General features: G+C 41.7%; 1 protein-coding gene across 1 annotated transcript in view; it reads left to right on the forward strand.

The window, feature by feature from the left end:
* Window positions 1-164: 164 nt before the first annotated feature.
* Window positions 165-21,377, forward strand: part of LOC140562406 (collectin-12-like) — a 23,267-nt gene continuing 2,054 nt past the window's right edge. Inside the window, exons 1-8 of the mRNA XM_072688032.1 lie at window positions 165-930; window positions 1,545-1,595; window positions 11,915-12,037; window positions 13,364-13,450; window positions 13,556-14,599; window positions 14,812-15,303; window positions 19,399-19,547; window positions 20,139-20,248. Of these exons, the coding sequence (XP_072544133.1) occupies window positions 924-930; window positions 1,545-1,595; window positions 11,915-12,037; window positions 13,364-13,450; window positions 13,556-14,599; window positions 14,812-15,303; window positions 19,399-19,547; window positions 20,139-20,248 (2,063 nt within the window). The 5' untranslated portion in view covers window positions 165-923. The remainder of the gene's footprint in view (window positions 931-1,544; window positions 1,596-11,914; window positions 12,038-13,363; window positions 13,451-13,555; window positions 14,600-14,811; window positions 15,304-19,398; window positions 19,548-20,138; window positions 20,249-21,377) is intronic.

Here is a 21,377-nt window from a genome sequence, read left to right on the forward strand (position 1 = left end):
GGTTCGATTCCCGGGCTTGGCAAGCTGCCACTGTTGGGCCCTTGAGCAAGGCCCTTTACCCTCTTTGGTCCCCGGGCGCTGGAGTTGGCTGCCCACTGCTCTAGGTGTGTGTGTGTGTGTGTGTACTCACTGCCCCTAACACATGTGTGTGTGTGTGTGTGAGTGTGTGTTCACTACCAAATGGGTTAAATGGACACAGTTAAAGAGGACACATTTCGCTGTACACTGTACAGCGACAAATACATGCACCTTTTTTTGCCTCAACCAAAGAGACATACTTTTTACATACAATTTATACATCAAGGAAAAACTTAAAATGTGTTAGTTCTTGCATGCATATTCATAGGGGTGTTTTTTTTTTTTAAGAATTAGTTAAAATCAAAAATAAAAATATATAATAAAACGTTGCTTTAGGCATAAGGCAGTGTATTTTTCTGAATGATTTTTCAGATTAAAAAAAATCCATATCTCAGTTTTCCTGGTTTGTGTCATTGGGAATGCGGCTGGATTGCAGCGTTTGGAAAACCGTATGAGCCAATAACAAAGGGGCGGGGCTTGTCCCATTACGGGTGGTTAAAAACAAGGGGGCGGTTCTGTCTCAAAACGGGTGGGTTTAACAAGAAAGTAGCGCGGATTTGCGTCGCGCGACAGAGTTCGAGCAGCAGCAGCAGCAGCGGCAGCAGCGGCTGAGCGGTGGAGGAGTCAGAGAGAGTACACCAAGTTTCCGCAGGCAGGCTGCGTCGAGCCTCCGCTTCTGTGAGGAATAAGGTACTGAAGTGTAAACTCGAACAGTTACTGGCGTTGTTTTCGGTCGTGCGGAGCATTTCTCGGCCTGAGGAGGGAGAGGAGTAACGGTATGGTGAGAGAAACAGAGGAACTGCAGCCTTTCTCCTGAGAAGCGTGAAGAACTGTGCTCGAGCGCGATGAAAGGTAGGGCAGTCTCCTCCAATAAGAGTGCTAGTGTGTGTGTGTGTGTGTGTGTGTGTGTGTGTGTGTGTGTTTATTTGTGCTTGTGTGCCTCATAAGTATGTGTTTCTCTCTCTCTAGTGTGTGTGTGTGTGTGTGTGTGTGTGTGTGTGTGTGTGGGGTACATCTGGTTGAAATGAATTGCGGTTAATGGTGACAGTGCTCAGTGAAATGATTGACCTCTTGAGATCTGTGAGGATTCAGATGCCATTATTGAGATGTATAGGGAAAAAAAGCCCTGAATTTGAACGTTTATAATCCCATCCCGTGCCATCTAAAGTCAAAGGTCTCTGCTGCAGTAAGAGAGTTGCACTGGATGTTGGAACACTGCTGTGAGGGTTTGCTTGCACCCAGCCGTAAAAGCATGGGTGAGATCAGGTATCTGATGTTGGATGAAAAGTTCAGGATCACAAAGTCCACTCAGACTCATCCCGCAAAAGTATGGGATGGGGTTGGGACAGTAGCGTTACCCTAACCTTAGCGGCTTTGTTTGGCTTTAAGGATAAAGGGAAGAGATATGTGACATGATCCATGTCTGCTAGATGTCTTCTAATGACCCTCCCCCCTTTATTTTTCAGACGAGTTTGCTGAGGAGGAAGACGTCCAGTCGTTTGGATATAAGAGGTTTGGTAAGCACTCATGTCTGTTAAATACAGTTATTATTCAACAAGATATACACTGGGTACTTCTGCTGGCACTTCTGCTGGTACGTCTACTGATACCGCTGTGCTTCAAACCTCTGGTATGAACTCACATCAGACATGAGACATCAGTGTGAAACTACTGTGCATGTCTTTGGCACTTTGACACAACATTTCATGCAAACAAACCAGACATTGCATCCATCTAATGGGATTCTTAGAAAGCCAGTGTCTCAGTTTGTCCGTATTGTTTTGACAGCAAGGGTTTCCTCCTTGCACACCGCCCAACAAACATTCTGATGGTAGATTCTGTACTTTGGCAGCAACTGTGGTAAGAGCTACATGTAGATCCTGTGCTGGTTTTAGAGTCTTCTTTGCAAGATCAGTTCTGGTCTTGGGCTGAACGTCCATGTAAGGTCTGACCTGACCATGCTGGCAGCTGTTTTAAATATCCTCTGCTTGTAAATTATTTTGCGGTCAGTGGAGCGGCTGATTTCTAATCTTTTTAAATCCCTTCACAGACACATGTGCATCTGCAGCCTTCTATCTGAAGGCCTCAGGAAGCTCGTTGGATCTTGTTAGGTTTGAGACCACTCAAACCTAACTAAATGTCTAAGGTGTATTTAAGACAGGCTCCTCCAAAATCCTCTCTAACCATCTGCAGCTGATGTGGAGCACCTGGTTCTAGGATTTTAGGCATTTAAAGTAGTAGTAAATGTAGGGGTGTTCTAACTTTTTCCTTGTTACAAAATGACATTTATATTAAATCACTTTTACCAAAACATTGTAAAGGACATACTTTAGTTGTATGTATTTAGGTATATTACCTCCATCTCCCAAAAGGAAGAAAAAATCAAGGTTTTTTCGTGAGGTCGTATTTTTTCACATACCTGAAGCTCTGGTTTTAGCTTTAGTTTTTTCTCACTCAGAGAAAGTTGGTAATTGCCAGTCAGCTACTGTTCCTTATATACTTTTGCTAAAATGTTCCCCATTAGCAAACTGGAAACAGTATCAGGCTTTCCAATAAAAAAATTGGTGCAGCCACCTTGACTTCGGTCTGCAGTGTGGCCTATTACCTAAAATGAGTTTGGCACCCCTGATTCACATGAAACATGGTTTTGTGATAGTCAAATAAAAAAAACCCTCATACACATATAATTTACACAAAACCATGGGTCTGTCAGCTTTACTCGTAAATTGAAAGCAGATGTTCCCCTTGTATATTTTCCAATTTAAATAGTTTTTAAAAAGAAAGCAACTGCAGTAAACTGCATTTTTTGAAGACAATGTGTGTTTACATGCAATCAGAACATGATCATTTCTGTGATCATTTCTGAGATCATTGCTGCGCCTGAGTCCATCTGAAGCAGATTATGTATAGAAAAATATATCTCTGAATTAAAAGTAAACATACCACTTTGATGACCATATTGCGAAAGAGCTGTTGGATGTTATACTATGATGCTTTTTTACATATCAAAAAATGAAAGCGTCCATGTGTTTGGCAGCCGTTGTATTTGACTAACTTTTACTGGGAATCATGAATCAGGCTGGGAGCAGCTGCAGAAGTAGCTTTAAAGAGTTGAATGGATGTTTCCTACATTCAAAGATTCCTTTTTGTCACTGAGAGTCACCAACTGCAGGGCAATAGTCAGTCAGTATTTGCTCCCCGTAAAGTTGCACCTCTTCCATGCATGCACATTTGAATAGCAGTATAATGGCACCTAAACATGAACACAGGCTGGAGTCAGACAGTTAAACTATTATATTCCGCATGATTACAGGCTTGATCCTCAAGCATTTGTCTGCTTTGTTTAAAAATACATTATGGTAGCTAGGTTAATTATAAACATATTGAAATCAATTTATCACACTTTTTAACAAATTCCAGCAAATTGAGTGATGTAAGTGAAATTTGCATGTACTTATGTAACAGTCTAAACTGGCCATGCTTAATTGCCCCTAGATGTAAGTGTGAGTGAATGAGTGTGTGTGGTACCCTGTGATGGACTGGTGCTGACCCTGTGGTGGGGTATTCCTGCTTTTTTGCACAAAGGGATTTTGTGCCCAGTAGGCTCCAAACCCACTGTGACCTTGACCAGTAAGAAAAGATATGAAGATTAATAAATGGATGAATGCAATGAAAAAAATGATGGTGGTTATGTGTTACTGGCTCCCGAGTGGCTCCCGAGTTGTGCAGTCGCATAAATGTTGGCCCCATAATTGGGAGATTTAATCCCTTTATGTTGCCACAGCCATCCCAGTCCCAGCGACCATAATTGTCCTATTTAATTGGTGTTCAGCTATAGTGTTCATTGTGTTGGAGGCAGTTTAGACAGATTTGGGCATTAAGGTAGTGCTTTAAGGAAGCACATGCTGGCATTCACCTCCACCTAACTAGAGGATGGGATTTGGAAATGAGTAAATTGGGGAGATACACCTCCAGAAGAACATCCACATCAAAACACCAGCTTTCTCATTCTTATCCATACCTGGTCTAATCTTTCCTGGCCTAACTGTAACACTTTTTAATATGTGGATTTATATCTGTAGCCTGACATGCAAAAAAAGGCTTTAGCAGAAAAAAACATGGCATCATGTCAGAGTAAGGCCTACGAAGATTAAGCAATTCGCAAGTGCTGCTGCTGCTGTTGTGGAACAGGATGTTTATGGGCAATATTAGTACCCTGGAGAGTCCCCACCCCACTGCTGAGAAGACAGATGTGGGTCAGTACAGTCCAGGTGCAGCTTACACTGACATTCCTCCTCCACTGTGTCAAAGCAGTAAACATAATTTCAGTAGAAAGGCACGATGTGTGTTACTGACATTAGAGGTGATGCAAAATGTGTGGCACAGTAATTCATTTTTTCCATAAAGACACCGTGTCTGTGGTCAATGCACTGGTGCACACTGGGTTTGCACACTTCATGACTGATCAGTGACAGGAATTCACAAATTACAAGATCTCTCACCAGGACCTCAAAGAGTCTGTTTGGTCCCCAAACTACACTTTGTCACTATAATAACAAATGTAAGAGGTGACACGTACTAAGTACAGCTACCCATGCTTGCTTAATGTTGTACCAGTACCTCCCCACCCCCACCCCGGGTTCTCGCCCACCCAGGGTTCTCCCTCACCTATGGTCAGTAGCACCACATATCATGCACATGAGAAAACACACTAATAATCTGTATTTCTGAATGAGCAAACGTGTTACTGCAGTGTTATTTGCTCTGGATGACACATTAAATTCTATGCCGTCGAGTTCTATGAATGTAGCCTAATATGTGAGGAAAATAGGAGTACTGTACTTTCTGCTCATATTCAGTTAAATGCTGCAACCCATTCAGGATGGTGCATCACAGGACAGATGGATAGTTATCCAAAGCACACCACAAATGCAACCCAAGAGCATCATGAAGTGCGAGGAAGCTAGATATATTTTTAATCTACAAAAATTTTCACACTCATACTCTTTTTGCTGATTTGTAAAAAACAAAAACCATTTCATGGTGATAAATGACCATCTGGGTTGAACAGAGGTTGCAAATCTTCAACAAACAACATATTTTGATAGTGGGATAGTCTGTCTATTATTGAAATAAATAATTATGAATTGATCTGTTACCAAATAGCTCTTATGTAGCTGTCAGCTTTTAAATGCAGCGTGAGGTTGTTTTAAATATTTGATAACTAACAATGAAGACAATACAGATCAATAACCTTGTTCAAAACATTCCTGCTAATATAAAATATGAATGAACGTCCAAGATTTGTTTCCTTGTAACAATTTAAATACGAAGATGTAAAAGCCACAAAACATGACAAAATGAAACCCTTATTCTGTTTTTCATAATTTCTAGGATCAGAAAAAAAAAAGGAAGACAAATATAAGACACTAATTCAAGCTTTCAGTTTAAAAGTATTTTGTATTCCTGCTATATTTCTATTAAGGACTTTTATTTTGACACTGTCTGACCAGAGCCATGCCAATCAATTCTCCTCTGCTGCAGCTAATTGGCTCTTTTTGTTGAAGGGCAGGACTTTTTTTATTGTAAGCCACAAGCTGGTTGTCCCTCTTTCTTGAAGGGTGGGACTAATAAACAGATACCACGTGGAGCGTTATGACAAGTACCATTCATATTTCATCCAGTGGCCAGTCTCCTCATTTATAGCTCCTCATTTATAACATCTCTCGGTTGCCTTACTTGAAGATTTCTCCTTTTTACACTCAGCCAGTGTCCATATGAGACTTGAGCGCCTCACAGATATTCCTCTACCCTCACACACCAGAGTGACATTACTGCAGATGTCCACACGCTCCTTTCATGTGACAGTCTGCTCAGTCTGCATGTTTCCACTGCAGCTCTGCGTCCTGATGGAGGGAATTCTTACTGTAGAAAGTAACAGCGGCAGTAAAACTGTGTTTCACACTGTTATGGTTAAACTTTGGCTTTTAATCTGTGGTTCACGTATACCCAGAATGGTTCTGGTTGCCAACTAATTTCATTGTCAATTTTAGTTGACCAGTCCTTGCACTCTAGTCTGTAACTCTGCCACAATTAATGATGACATAGAGAGGATTTTTCTTTTGTTACACAGCAGTGGGTGGCGACCTTCTGAATACTGGTGCTCTCGTTGTTTTCCGCAGATTCAGAAAAGCTTCTGAATGACTGCTTTCCGCCCTGCCACCAATAAACCAATAAATAATCAATACATTTTGTCTTTATTTTAAATCCACTGAGGTGGAGTACAGAGACAAAACTCTTTGTCCAAATACTTATGGAACTGACTGTGTTATGTGTGTTGGAGGGTGTGTATCTGAACATGAGAAACTCAAAGCTGATGTTGGTTAATGATGCTGTTTTTGGCAGTACATTCTTCTGCTTCATTTTTTTTCTGTGTGCACTTGTTGGGTAACACTTACTGACTCACACATGTCTTATTACTGCGTTGGTGTTTGGATCAAGGCATTATGAGCTGTCAGGTCAACCGAGGACAGAAGAAAAAGGTCCTCTATCTATCACAAATAAATATGTGTCTCAGATTCTCTCTCGTGAACACAAAAACACACAGGAATTCAGGTCTGGCTTGTGTTTGAAACATCCTGTAAGGACGCCAGAGGTATGTGGCTACAGGTCCAGAAACCAGAATGTTAGAAAAGCTAAATAAAAGAAGATTGAGCTCATCTCTCAGTGAAACACTGTGTGTTTTCAGGTTTACGTGTGTGTTTGTGTTTAAGCCCGTAAAGCACATCTGCTGAGCCCCTTTATTACTGGCAGCTGGCAGCTGGACGGCCATTCAGAAAATCACCCACTCTCCTACTCCCACACACACACCCACACTGCACTTTTCACTTTTGGCTTTCCTGAACCATCTTTTTAGTCTTTTGCAGAATGTAAATCCGTACTGACTGAGCCATTCACATGCATGTACTTTGTATTGGCCACAGAGGACATACTGACCATTCTTTTGAATGGTGCAGCATATTTTCTGGCCATTTGTTGCAGTTACAGGCTCAAATTAGACACATTCAACCCATGGATTGTTTACAAAACTGGAAAAAAAAACTCATGGATATGCACTGCAGGAGGATTGTGCAGAACATAGGTGGAGATATTGAACATGCAGATGATACATATTCCACTCAATTTACTCAAGTTACAGGTACCTTTAGTGGGCAATTTTACACTTTTAAAACTAGGTGTACATTGTGTAGTCAGTGTCTCAAAGACATGTTATTAGGAGGTTATAAGCACTTTCGTAAACAATGACAGCATACAGTTAGGTCCATAAATATTTGGACAGAGAAAATATTTTCTAGATTTGGTTCTGTACATTACCACAATGAATTTTGACAAAACAATTCAGATGCAGTTAAAGCTCAGACTTTCAGCTTTAATTCAGTAGGTTGAACAAAATGATTGCATATAAATATAAGGCACTAAATGATTTAAATCCCTTCAATTCAGGGGCTCAATTGGACAAATTAAATCATTGTTAATAAAATGTTCATTTCTAATACTTGGTTGAAAACCCTTTGTTGGCAATGACTGCCTGAAGTCTTGGCAAGTCAACACCACCAGGCGCTGTGTTTCCTCCTTTTTAATGCTCTGCCAGGCCTGCAACGGTTTTCAGTTGCTGTTTGTCTGTGGGCCTTTCTGTCTGAAGTTTAGTCTTTAACAAGTGAAATGCATGCTCAATTGGGTTGAGATCAGGTGACCGACTTGGTAATTCAAGAATATTCCACTATAACTTGAATATGTTTCAGTAAACCGGTAAAAAAACGGAAATTCTGTCAGTGTCCAAATAAATATGGACCTAACTGAATGTAGCAGACAAACAGACATGCTTGGAGCACATGTTAACAACTTAGACCCTGTATGTAAGCCCACACTTTGATGCTGTCATGATTACATTACTGTCATAATTTTACGGGCCCCAAAATAGAACCCTGTGGGACTATCCTAAACAAAACATTTACCAAACAATTAACAATATAGTTTCTGTAGAAATAGCAATCTGTCAAAGTCAGACCGCATCGGGCTCTTGAAGGGATTGGTTTATTGCACATTACACACAAAAAACACCCATGATTAATTAAGAGGTTTAGTACATGCCTTATGCAAATGATTTAATCTGTCCAATTGAGCTCCTGAATTGAAGGGATTGTGTTTAACAAATGCTTTAGTTCCTCACATTTTTATGCAATCATTTTGTTTAACCCACTGAATGAAAGCTGAAAGTCTGAACTTTAACTCTTGTATTGGTAATATTTATATATGGGGTTGATGGAAAACAAAAGGCAGTAGGTCACAATTGACTACAAAAAGCATCACTTATGAAAAAAAAGAAGCATGCCTTATATTTATAAATTAAATAGCGTAATAAAAGACTGAATGATTTACAGAAGTATTCTGAGGAGCATTTCAGTTTGTTTCACGGCAGTCAACTTGAGCTAAGCACACCACATTACTCTCATCAGGCGCTGCAAAATCGTGTGCTGTGTAATCTCCATGTGACTGCACGCATTGAACTGTAACACTCATACGAAATAAACATACCGTTACACCCCTAAGACGTTATATCGATAATGTCACTGATGTTTCAGTACAATCTATTTAGATGTGTGAAGAAGAAGAGCTCATTGCATACCTTTGTTGCTAGGTCTCTCCTACCTCAACTGCAGCCATCACATTGAGTCATGGCTTATTGTAAGTGTTATGGGAAGAGATAACATAAAGGACTTCATTGATATTGCTTTTGGTATTTATCACTGAAGTCAGGACCTAAATGGTCCACTTGCTGTGGACATGTCAGCATCTCGATGTTCTTTAAAAGAGTTATGCTGACTGACATATCTTATTTACAAATGTGGTTCCTTTAAAAAGCACCTAGTGAAAGGTTCTGTAGGTAATCAGATGTGGTTTGTCAATAGCATCACTCCAAAATCCCTTTTTAGAACCTCTGTTTTTCAAATCCTGAAGGAAGGAAACGCAGGCCTTTCTTCTTATCTGTGCAAGTAGACTTGAAACCTAACCTCACACAGCAGATCGTCTCATTTTATTCTGTAATCAGTTCACACTCATTGTTTCTACAACAGGGCTGTTTTCTTGTTGAACGTGCTGAACTTGGCTGGCCCCTTTCTCTTGGTTTCATAATTGTTTACTGTAGCCTTTCCCTCCGGTAAGCAAGAATAAAACATGGGGGAAAGGGAGGTTGGCAGCAGAGGAATTGGCTTAGAATCAAAGGGAAATTGAAGGTCATCATTTTTTGTGGTTTAAGAATAAGAACAAGAGCTGAAATATTAATGAAAACCTCAAACCCAATCTTGAGCCAACACCAACTTTAGGCTTCCATACACACACACACACACACACACACACATATACATACGCTGACTGACAGGCTGGACCACCCACTTAGAACTGGCCAGTAGTCAGGCTGTATTGCTTTCACCATTACATTGAACATGGTTATAGAGCACGTTCAGAGGAATAACACTGTACTCTGTGACCACTGGTAGGAGTACACTATGAACTGTATGTTGTGAGGAAAATGTAACACTTGATTGACAGCCTTCAAACTGTTAAGCAATTCTATAAGATCTAGAAAGAGAAAGCATGCGTGTTATTGTCATATGTGTGTGTCCTTGATTAATCAAATAGAACACAAGAACAGACAGTTCTGTTAAGCATCCAATTGATTGATTGGTCAGTGTGAGAGTCAGCAAAGGCGTTGTTGTGGCAGCAGTGATATGCAGTACTGTAAATACATGTTTGTTTCCACCTGCCTCATTCAAAGTTAAAAATAGCAACAAGTGCCAAACTTGCCTTAATTCCTCTATATTGGACTGTTTTAAAACAATGCCCACAGCATCTCAAAGGGGTTCAAGTCTGGGCTTTGACTTGACAGCTTGAAAACTGTAACTGTAACTGATACTGTTTTATTTAAGCTGTTCAGAGACTGACTTGTGCTTGTGCTTTGGACTCATTGTCTTGCTGCATAACCCAATTGCACTTGAGCTCCAGATTACGAACTGATGACCAGATATTCTTTTGCAGGATTTTCTAGAAGAGAGAGACCCCCCAAGTCACCCAGACCCTGAAGTAGCAATGCATCTCCACTATGGCTGTCCCGATCAAGTGTTTTTCGCCTGATCCGATCCAAGTACCTTAATGCTACCTCCGATCCAATTTTTGTGTTTCTGTAAATAATACAGCCCCACAACTTGGGTAACATGTGTGGTTTATTAATACTAGTAAACACTGGTAAAAGCACTGTATTGTTAGTGAACAGTTTCTATAATCAGAAATTCTAAACTGATTTATTTTGTTTGGTAGTAACTTTTTAAATAAGTGTTTTAAACTTTATAGTGTGTTTAATATCACATAGCCCAGTCTGACTGACCTCACTGACCATTCAGCTTAGTAGTGAGATAAAAAAATCTGTTTTACAAGTGAGCCCTGGCCAAGACTGAACGAACTATGATCATCTTCTCTCTAGCATGTGTGCCTTAGCGTCCCCCCCCCCCCCCCCCCTTTTTTTTTCGGCTCTGAAAACGCTGATCAGTGCTGGTTTAGAACCAAAGAATGGAGTGGGGTTTCCCTGCTAGTAGAAAGGAGTGTTTTTACTGGATACTGTTCAACGTATAAGATCATTAATGAAAGTTTGGAGAATTTTTTTAATATGAAACTGTGGAGGAACCTCTTATGGTGCCTTGAGGAGCCTTAAAGAAAAGGTTTTAGAAGAAAACGGTTCCTCATTGATGTTGGCTGGCACAGGCATCTGTTAGCTGGTGTGGAAGAGCTTGGGCCGGGTGGGTGGCTTTGCATGTATCAGAGTAGATGCGTTAAGTTAGTATCCTCCTGTTGTCAGAAGCGTTGCTAGTGCTAGGGGGAGCTAAGAACGGATGGGTTAATTGACAGTACCAAATTGGGAGGAAAAGGCAAAATTTGGACAAACTGATTAAAAAATAAGGAGATGAAAAGAAAATGGTTTCTACAGCAGGATAATGAGCCAAAATGCAATCTACGCATCAACCACACTGGACTACAGTCTCTAAACTTAAAAGAGGCTGTGCATGCTAGATAGCCCAAGGATCTTAGCGAACTAGAAGCCGTTTGCAAGGAAGAATGGGTGAAAATCCTTCAAACAAGAACTGAAATACACCTTAGCTGCTACAAAAGGTGTTTACAAGCTGTGATACTTGCCAAAGGCGATGTACTGACCATGCAGTGTGCCCAAACCTTTGCGTCAGGCACTTTTATTTTATAAACGTTTGATTCAGACCCAAGCTGTATTTGCTGAGTCAGAAAGATCCCCGCTGTCTTGCTTATGTGCTGTGAACAGACTGCTCATTACTGTTCATAGTTCTGTGCACGTGATGTAATCAGTGGTGTGTACATGATCTGTTCTGTTTGGTTTTAGTGAGAGACTCTCTCTCTTACACACACACATACACACAGTGGGACACTATTGTGAGCTGACTTCTTCAAACCCTTGTTTTGTTTTCTAACCAAAACTCCTTTGTGATTCAGTGAATCATTACAACGCACTCACACATTTCCAGGAAACTTATTGTAGCTTTTCTGTTTTGGGCATTGTCATCTATAATTTACCGTATGCTGCAATTCTTCTTCATGAAATCCCGTAGAAAGGCTCTAATCAGCCCTGTCATGACACCCTTTAAGTAGCACATTTTACTCTATGAGGCTATATATGTTCACCCTCATAACACAAACGGTTGCAAATGCTTTCAATATTCTGCTTGTATTTTACAACTGTGTCTCTGTCTGCCTGCAGGCATCCAAGAAGGAGCTCAGTGTACCAAGTGTAAGACTGAGTGGGCCCTGAAGGCTGCCATCGGCCTGCTGTATGTTCTCTGCATCCTGCTTACCATCGCTGTAGCTGTACTGGGTTACAAAGGTATCACACACGTATTCCCTCAGAGGGCCTGCTGATCATCAGGGTTTTGAGTCCGCACTTCCATTTGTAAATACATACCTTACATACACTATATGTGCAAATGTTTGTGGACACCCCTTCTAATGAATGCATTCTTTAAGTTGCACCCATTGCTGATACTGATGTGCAAATGCACACACACACCTTGTCTAGTCCCTGTAGAGAAGCACTGCCAAAAGAACAAGACTCCTGTGAGCAGATAAACATGAACCTATTGGCACCATGTCTAATGTGAGGCGTTAGCTAGAGGGGTATAAAGCCCCCCTAGAATTGAGCTGTGGAGCAGTGGAACTGTGTTTTTTGGAATGATGGTTGGTGCTCCATCCAGTACTTCTGGGATGTCTTTGGACATCTAAACTCTGGTGTAGCTTCATTAATGACCTCACATTGCTTGGCCCATGTGTGTGTGTGTGTGTTCTTGCTCCACTGGTAGGTTTATATTAATTGGATATCAAATGCATGTTCCAGTGTGAATGAGGTCATGTTAGCATGTGTGGATTTCGCTTCGGGTTTGTGTGGGGTCGTATTCCCGCCAAGAATGACTACTCAGTGCTGTTTGATCACCATGGATACTCCTGTGGGTTTGTTTGTATTGTAGTGGCTGGAACTGCATCTTGTACAAATGCAAGTGTGTTTTTGTGTGCGCCCACATACATGCATTTTACAGCTACATTCAAGAGTCATTCCACAAGAGCATGGCAGATGTTAGTAATCTGAGGAGTCGTTGGGCTGAAACCCTATAAATGCTTCAGCTCCTCTTCCTTTGCTTATGGAAAAGTACTAGATGGTAACGTTTTGGGAAGGTTCGAGCTGTTTCCGGCCATTTCCAAAAGTGATGTGATGTGTGATGGTGAGAAAATACACTAAATAGTTGGAACAAAGATCAGATTCATTCTTCAGCACTGCTCCAGCTCACCTCATTTACTCTCTTTCATTCCCCTCTATAATTGATGGCATGTTGAGAAGTCCCTTGGAAGTGTGCTCAAATGCAGTAATGCTGATTTGTCCGATTTCCAGAAACGTTTTAGAGGAAATGAAGGGGTCTGTAGCCTGCGGGGGTGTGAAAACAACCCCCTCACGCTCCTAAGCGTAGAAAGAACAGCCAAACAGAGTGAAAAATGTGTTGCTGGTGGCTTTGATCTCTGAGTTTAGTGAACCTTTCTAAAAAGAACTCGTCCAAAAAGTCATCCATTGACATGATCCATTGACTGAGATGTTCAGCGTTGGGTGTGAAACCGCTGAAGTCCTTCCTCTTTAAATCAGTGCTGTGTAAATTCTGTTTTTTAGTCGTTCAAAGAGTAGATGATGCTACTGAAGGAATGCAGAGCTATGGAGGAAAAATCGTATCTATGGAGTTGGACGTAAAAAAGCTTGGTAAGTTGCACAGTGGTACTAATTTCAAGAGCGGCTTTGATCCATCATGATACATCATGCCTCTCACTTATTTCTCATCTCCCTCCCTTTCCTGCCACATTTCAGATGATGAGGCTGGTGTAAAGTTGAAGAACACTTCTAGTGAGCTGCAGATGTTTCGCCTTGGACTATCAGCTTTGCGCCAGAAACTAGCCACAGTCTCCGACCGTGTCAGCAGCAACGCTGTGGCCTTGCAGCAGCTCCGATCTTCATCACAGAATGTGCGCTCTTTGCAGGACTATCTGCGCTCGCAGCTGGATGCCAGCTCCAATGCCCTGCGGTATGCTAACGCTACGCTCAGCTCAACCTCTGCTATCATGCCTCCTCTGCAGCAGAACACCGCACGGCTTCAGCATGACCTGCAAGCGCACATCAATGCACAGCGCTCGCTGCAGTTTGCTGCTGACGGCCTCAACCTCACCCAAAGACGGCAGGACACAGTCGCAGGAGCACTTCAGCGCACAATGGAAGTAGCTTCTGAGGCCATGCAGAGCATGCGTAGCGATGCGCTAGCACTACAGCGGGACACCCAGTTGGTCAGTGGTAACGAAGACTGGCTGAGGGCAAAGGTCCGCAACCTTGAAGGAGCTGCATCTAACACTTCTGGTCAGGCTAGGGGCAACGCACAGAGCCTGGAAGAACTGAGCTCTCAGCTAACTAGCATATCCAGTCAAATTCTCAATATGAGTGCACTAAGCGATATCAATGCGGCAAACCTTCGTGAGCTGCTGGACCAGCAGAGGGAACACGGCAGCCGCATAAGTTCTCGCTTCGATCAGATGGAGGAGCAACTCGATGCTGCAGAAGAAGGGGTTGATATGGTGACGGGGAATGTGAGCTATGCCACGCGGATGCTGGGAGGAGTTAACGGAGAGCTCGGTGCTCTGCGGACCTGTTCGGACACTGTGGGGCGGCATTCTGATCTCCTGCTAACTCTTAACAGGAGTCTGGCTGTAGCACGAGCAGATGGGAATGCTCTAAGGTCTCAGCAGGACGACCTCTCAGCCCGCCTGGACAAAGAGGTCAGCAGTCTGTCCATTATCATGGAGGAGATGAAGCTTGTGGACAGCAAACACTCACAACTCATCACCAACTTTACAATACTGCAGGGTATGAATATCCCACATGCATTCATACGCTGACACTGACAGCAGTTTAGCAAAATATCTAGCACATAACATTACTTTTTGAGTTGTAGAGTGTCTGAGTGTTTATCGGACACTCATGTTCAGAGTGACTTACAGAAATGCTTAGTTGTCGAATAGTACTAGTACAGATACCTAGATGCAAAACACCACTTTCTCTTTCTGTGTACTCCTTAGGCCCTCCTGGACCAAGGGGTCCCCGTGGTGAAAAAGGCCCAGTTGGTGCAGTCGGCCCTCCTGGCCAGAAGGGGGAGCGAGGCAGTAGAGGAGAGGGAGGGGATGCTGGTCTTCGAGGCGAAAAAGGATACCCTGGCCCTCCTGGACTTCCAGGACTCACTGGCAACCCAGGGTCACGAGGAAGCCCAGGACCAAAAGGCCCACGGGGGTCTGGAGGACGTGCAGGACCCCAAGGTTCCAAAGGAGAGCCAGGTACACCCGGATTACCGGGTAGAGACGGGATGCCGGGGCCTCAGGGTGCTCAGGGGCTGCCAGGCATTCGTGGACCCATTGGCCCAGTAGGAGATACAGGGCTCCAAGGACAAGCAGGGCCTGAGGGGCCTTCAGGACCACCAGGGTTACCAGGCCCACCTGGCAGAACAGTAGCAGTACCAACTATAGCTGTTGCACTAAGTGGAGAGACATCACTGATTCCTACTATCGCAATACCAGGTAAGTCAATCTACAGATCACCTCTAGAAAAGGAGGTTTTGAAAACAGTCAAGGCATAAGGGGAAAAGGCACTGACCACAGATCTGTGATGGTGTTTTGAAGTCCCAGTGATATAAAATATCTTCCTTTTTGATAGACACTCCCCCACGTGATGACAAAGTAATGAAAGGCTGCACATTCAATTGCCCTTCCTTTGACCACTGCTGTTAAGCCCTAGAGCAAAGCACTTGACCTCAAGCTGCACAGTTACCCTGTCTTCCCTACCATAGTACGATTACCCTAAAAACGTTAGCCTTATTATGGATGATTAAAGGTTAGGAAAAACAGACATGACTTTGTTGTGCGCTCAGCATATGTTCCACTTTAGCTCAAAATAGAACTTGCTAGTAAAAAGTTGACTGCAGAGGATCCACAATCTGTGTGCAATATGAACTTTACACTGCAGCCAATGCTTTGTTTTGTACATTTAAAGAAATTGCTGTATTTCACAGAATCAGATGCAACAACACTTGAAGGCATTAAGGCATGATGTCTCTATTACACTGAATAAATGGATCAAAGGCAGTATCTCTCTGTCTGTGAGCAGCTATTAGTATCTGTCTATGTCTCCAAAAAGAATCTAAACCAGATATCCAGAAGACTAACAGCACCATGTAGTTTCAGAAAACTCTACCCCAACTCAGCTTTGAAAAATGTAAAACACTGGAACATTTGGAAAGAAAAGGGAGAGGATGTTGTCATCAGGGGGCTGCAGAGGCTGATGTGGCCACAATAATGATGTTACTTTGACAGTTTGAGTCAGTGGTAAACACTGCTCTATCGTAAAAAGATGATTGACAGGTTTGTCTGGAAGACCTTTCTGTTTAATGGAGTAGCTGTGAGCTATCACAGAACTGGCTAGTTAATCATACTATTTTTTATCATATTGTGTCTCTCAGCAGCTCGGGGTTAAACTGGATGTAATCTGATGGAAATGTAGATTGATTTGTAATAAAATACATGCACTAGACTTTTACTGTTGAAACATTACACTGATAAACTGTGTGTACAGTGGAAAAATCTGCTTTCCTGCCGGTCCTTTGCGGTACATGCTCACTGCACGCAAATTTGTCATCCAAAATTTCACATCCATCAATTTTCAACAACTAGTAGCGCCATAATGCTTTAGGGATTGTGGGATAGTGGCCGGTGCAAACATGACTTGTTGAGAAGTATGTGCCTACACACAGTTTCGGCTGCATGACATGGACATGAACCCAGAAAGGACAGCAATGTTTCCAGTGAATACAAGGCCGGCCCAAGCCGTAATGAGGCCCTTGGCTCCAAATTTTCATTTGGAGCCCCCCATACCACCACCTCAGCACCAGATGCTTTGTCGTTCACATTGTGTGTGTAATGTACCCAATATTTGTATTTGTAATTAGCTACATCATAGCGGTGTCATTCTGGCTATTGTTTTAAACCTTACAGGGTTAGCAAACTCACAAAAATGTTCTAATTAATTTTCACTTTTAAAAACAGAGTGGTGTATACATGTTCCGTAACATCAGCAGACAAGACACTGCATTTACAGAAAAAAGGGAACAAGTTATTTTATATATATATATATATATATATATATATATAATTTTTTTTTTTTTTTTTTTTTTTTTTTTTTTTTTTTTTTTTTTGTACAGATACGCGTCGCATATTTGCTTTTGCCCAACAGTGAAAGCAGCCAAAATCAGGAATTCATTTACCTAGTATTGATGTGCCAACCATGAAAATAAATTCATATAAAAATAGCTTTAACCTGTGTATTACCATTTTTTTTTAATATATGTATTTTTTATCGTGATATCTTGGTGCTCTAGGGGACCCCCTGGTGGCATTGGAGTGATAAGCGGCAGCGTAATTCGAGTATGCCTTGGAGTATGCCTCTGAGTGCATTTAGAGAACAACAGCTGCCATGACTCTCTATTTTCTCTGGTGCATGGTGTAGCTAATTTAGGGTGCTTCACCTCCATATTTATAGCTGAGTACAGTTTAAAAAAAATTTAAGTGTCATTGGATGCCGTTGTAATTATCTAAAAATAAACAAGAAATATTCCTACTACTGTCAGACTTTAATATTTTTGTAGAACCACGTTAATGAGAGGAGTCTACTTGAGAAGATACTTGATGTGAAATCTATTTGAAATCCACGACCCCAAGCAATGGGGTGCTCAAGTGGCGAGACACATACTGCAGGCTGCACTGTAAGCTCAATGAAGGTGGTCTGAGACATGCTTTGTCTGTGAGAAGAGGGTGGGCCTACCAAATGAGTAGACAAGTCTGGCCTCAAATGCACAATTTGACATCTGTTTTTATAGAACGAAAGGGAACAAAATCATGTGTTTTCTACAGCCATTGGTTTTCCCAGGCAAACGTAATCAATCAAAACATACTGCCGCGTGTCATATTGCAAAACTTAGCATATCACCCATCTTTATTGTATACTAGTTATAGATTTAACCTTATCAGTAGGTTCAATCATATTTGCAGGTCAGAAATCATTAGTCAAGGTAAATGTTGCATCTCCACAGTGATTTTGGACCGCAAGTTTAATGGCATATCTTCTCATTTTGCAAGGGCAGCTGCATAGTGTACCAGAAAATTGGAGCAGCTTGCAGTGTCAGCTAGAAAGCTGAAGCAGAACAAACATCTGAGATAATTTGAACTAGATTGAAAAAAGGAAGGTCAGAGTCTCTCAGTGGAGTTTGAGAGAAAGTCCAGATCACTCACTTGACGTGTTCTGAGCATACTTCAAATAGGCAACGGTTCAGGGGTTCTCAATCACACTACACTTGAAGAGGCTCTGTGTGTGCAGGTGTGGGGCAGAATTCCTCTGGATTGATGTAAAAGGTTGATGGTTGTGTGAAAGGCTTGAGTGATGTTTGGTGCCAAAAGGGGATGGATGAAATGAAATGCGCCAGGAAATCTCTGCTGTTTCGGATGAAATAACTCGGAATCGGATTTTCAGACAATAGTAGCATTGGAATGTTATCCTTATTGTGATCAATAGTGTCAAAATGCACTTATTTGAGTGAATCATGGTAATTGTGAGTGCAGAGTTGCATGTATCAGAAAAGCCAATAGTAGAGATCTTGTGAACTAGTAGCTTAATGGATGGCATCCCTTAATGTTCTAATCTACATTAGTCATTTATTTTTTACCAGTTCTTTGATTTTATTTCAGTAAATCAAACATAATAAATCATTTCTAAAGGAAAATGAATAATACACATTACAGCAGTTATTTTTGCTAATTTGTTCATTTTTTGTGGAGACATACAGTTGTTGTCGGATGTTTACATGCACTCATTGACATGAATGCTGTGACAATATTGAGCTTTCAAATTTTCAACCTCCATTGCACATGCTTTTATTAGCAAACTTTACAAACTGTCAGCTGTTTGCAATAAACCAATAAAACAAGTTCTATTTAAATATCTAAGCACAACTAATAGAACAAGTGTGTTCTCCACATTACACACAAAATGCCACTTTTATTGACAACTTAAATTTAGTCAAGCATATTCCTGAGGAATCTTAGCCCATTCCCTTATAGTTAGTGGGCTCCAGTTCACTAATATTCTTGGGTTTGGTGCGGCATCTGCCTTCTTCAAATCCCAACAAGGAAGGCGACTGACGGCCACCCCAGAATCTTCCAGGACTTCTTCTGAAACCAAGCCTTGGTGGACTTTGAGGTATGCTTGGGATAAGGACCAATGACACCCAAGCTTCAGTTTCCTCACAGAAGGAATGACGTTTTGCACTATAGTTTCCTAATGCTTCAGTGAATCCATCTTGCCCCACACATGCTGCAGGTTTCCAGTGCCAGAGGAAGCAAAACAGCCCCAGAGCATCATCCCCATGCTATGTTCTTTTTTAGTGTATGCCTCATTCGCCCTCCCCCAGACATAAAGCTGATACATAGGTAACACATCCTATTATGTTGGAAAAAAGACAGCTGGAGTACTTAGTCTTACTATGTCATGAGTGTAGATACCTGGCCTGGATACAATGTGCTAGCTTACCTTCTCTCTTATGGAATGTCTGTATATGTCTTTTATAGGTTCAGCAGTGGGATGCCCTACTAACTGGTTAAGGTTCAGGAACAGCTGCTACTTCTTCTCTACCGAACATCTCAGTTTCGATGATGCTCAGAAAAAGTGCAACGCCATGACCTCATTCATGGTCATCATCAGTGATAGTGAAGAACAGGTATGAGCAGCCCCAAACGACCTTTATTTCCCTTTCTGTAAAATGCTGTTTACTTGAGGTATCAGGCCAAGTTTTGGACACACCAGACTGTGCCCATGTCTTCTGCTTAAATGCTGGTCAGGCTGCTTTTCTTTTTTTTTACTGTGGCTTTATGATCAATGTAACTACATTCAGCTGAAATACTGCATCTAATGTTACACTGAATGAACATGGTTAAACTGCTGTAGGCAGTTAGTGATATGTAAATGAAGTGATCTATGATAAACTTAGTCTGGTTTGACATAAAAAAAGACTCATATACGACTATGGAGGAACTGTGTAGGTAGATAGTAATCAGTTGACCTCAAACCTGGTCCTGAAGGCCTACAGCCTTGCAAATTTTGTACAATGTGTTTCCACTGCTTTTTAAACTCAGTAAAGGCTTGTTAATGAGTTAATTAGTTGGATCAGGTGTGCTGGAAGCAGGGAAAGCACTAAAATGTTGGACAGTGCTGACCAGGGGGCTGCCAGGAGCAGGGTTGAGAATACCTGTACCAGATGTTGGTGGGTTTTCTATTCTACAGCGTGGTCATTCATGTGCTGTATCCTCAGGGCTGGCTACACCTTCAGACGGTGGGTAAAGGCTATTTCTGGTTAGGTTTGACCGACAGACAGGAAGAGAATGTTTGGCGTTGGGTTGACGGCTCACTGCCTACCTTCACGTAAGTATATCTTATGCGTGCGTGTGTGTTTGTGTGTGTGTGTGTGTGTGTGTGTGTGTGTGTACACAAGCAATCCTGCTGATTCCTGAATATCCTGAATAGTCCTAAATTGTAAATGATTTAGGAGAAGATATGTATATATGTGTGTATCTGTATACAGCTACTGACAATTATCACTGAAGAGCCTAAACATTATGTCCTTTGAAGTGAATATAATTGATTATTATTGATTAGAACATAACAAAGACATGTCAAGGTCTGAGATATAGTAGTAAACAACAGATGGTTGGATGTGGGAGAAATGTTAAGCCGTGAAGACCTGAGTGACTTAAACACGGGACAAATTTCATTTTATACTAAGTCACGTTCTTCAGAGCATTGAAAAATTTGAACGTTTCAATGCAGTGATATCGCTGTCATGCACTCTTTGACATGAATATGTGGTTGGTGTGGCGCAACAGATAACACCACTACCTGCCAGTGAACTACCATACCACGTGGGAGGCTGGGGTTCGATTCCCGGTCTGGGTGACTATGCTGTGCTACACCAATAATAACCTTGGGCAAGACTCCTAACACTACACTGGCTTCTGTAATGAGTACCCTTGTAAGTCGCTCTGGATAAGAGCGTCAGCTAAATGCCATAAAATGTAAATGAATCTGCCAGTTCTTCTTTACATTGGCTCAAAATCGTGATGAATGGACCAATAGAAATGCTCCAAAATATTCAAAACATAAAATTACCTCCAGGGTTTTCTGGAAGACATTTTTGAAAAAAAGGTGGTAGTAATGCCAGGCTCCTGCAGATGGTGCTTCACGAGGATGATTACTCTATAAACACCTGCGGGGTGTGACAGGATTCATAGATTGATTCATAGACCCGGATGACAGTATGCTTCGATACGCTTGCAAATTCAGCTACTTTATTCATACTGTGGCTCAAATGCAATCACTCCTTTTAGCCATTTATTAACTGGATTGCTTTGCGATCCATTTTCCACACATTGTACCTCATTGATCATCCTTGTGCAACACCATCTGCAGGAGCCTGAAGTTACTAACACCTTAAACACACAAGGAACACTAATTTTTATACATGGGACATCTGTATGTGTTTGTGTTCATGTAG

This window comes from Salminus brasiliensis, chromosome 9 (assembly GCF_030463535.1).
Source record: "Salminus brasiliensis chromosome 9, fSalBra1.hap2, whole genome shotgun sequence".
NCBI lineage: Eukaryota > Metazoa > Chordata > Actinopteri > Characiformes > Bryconidae > Salminus > Salminus brasiliensis.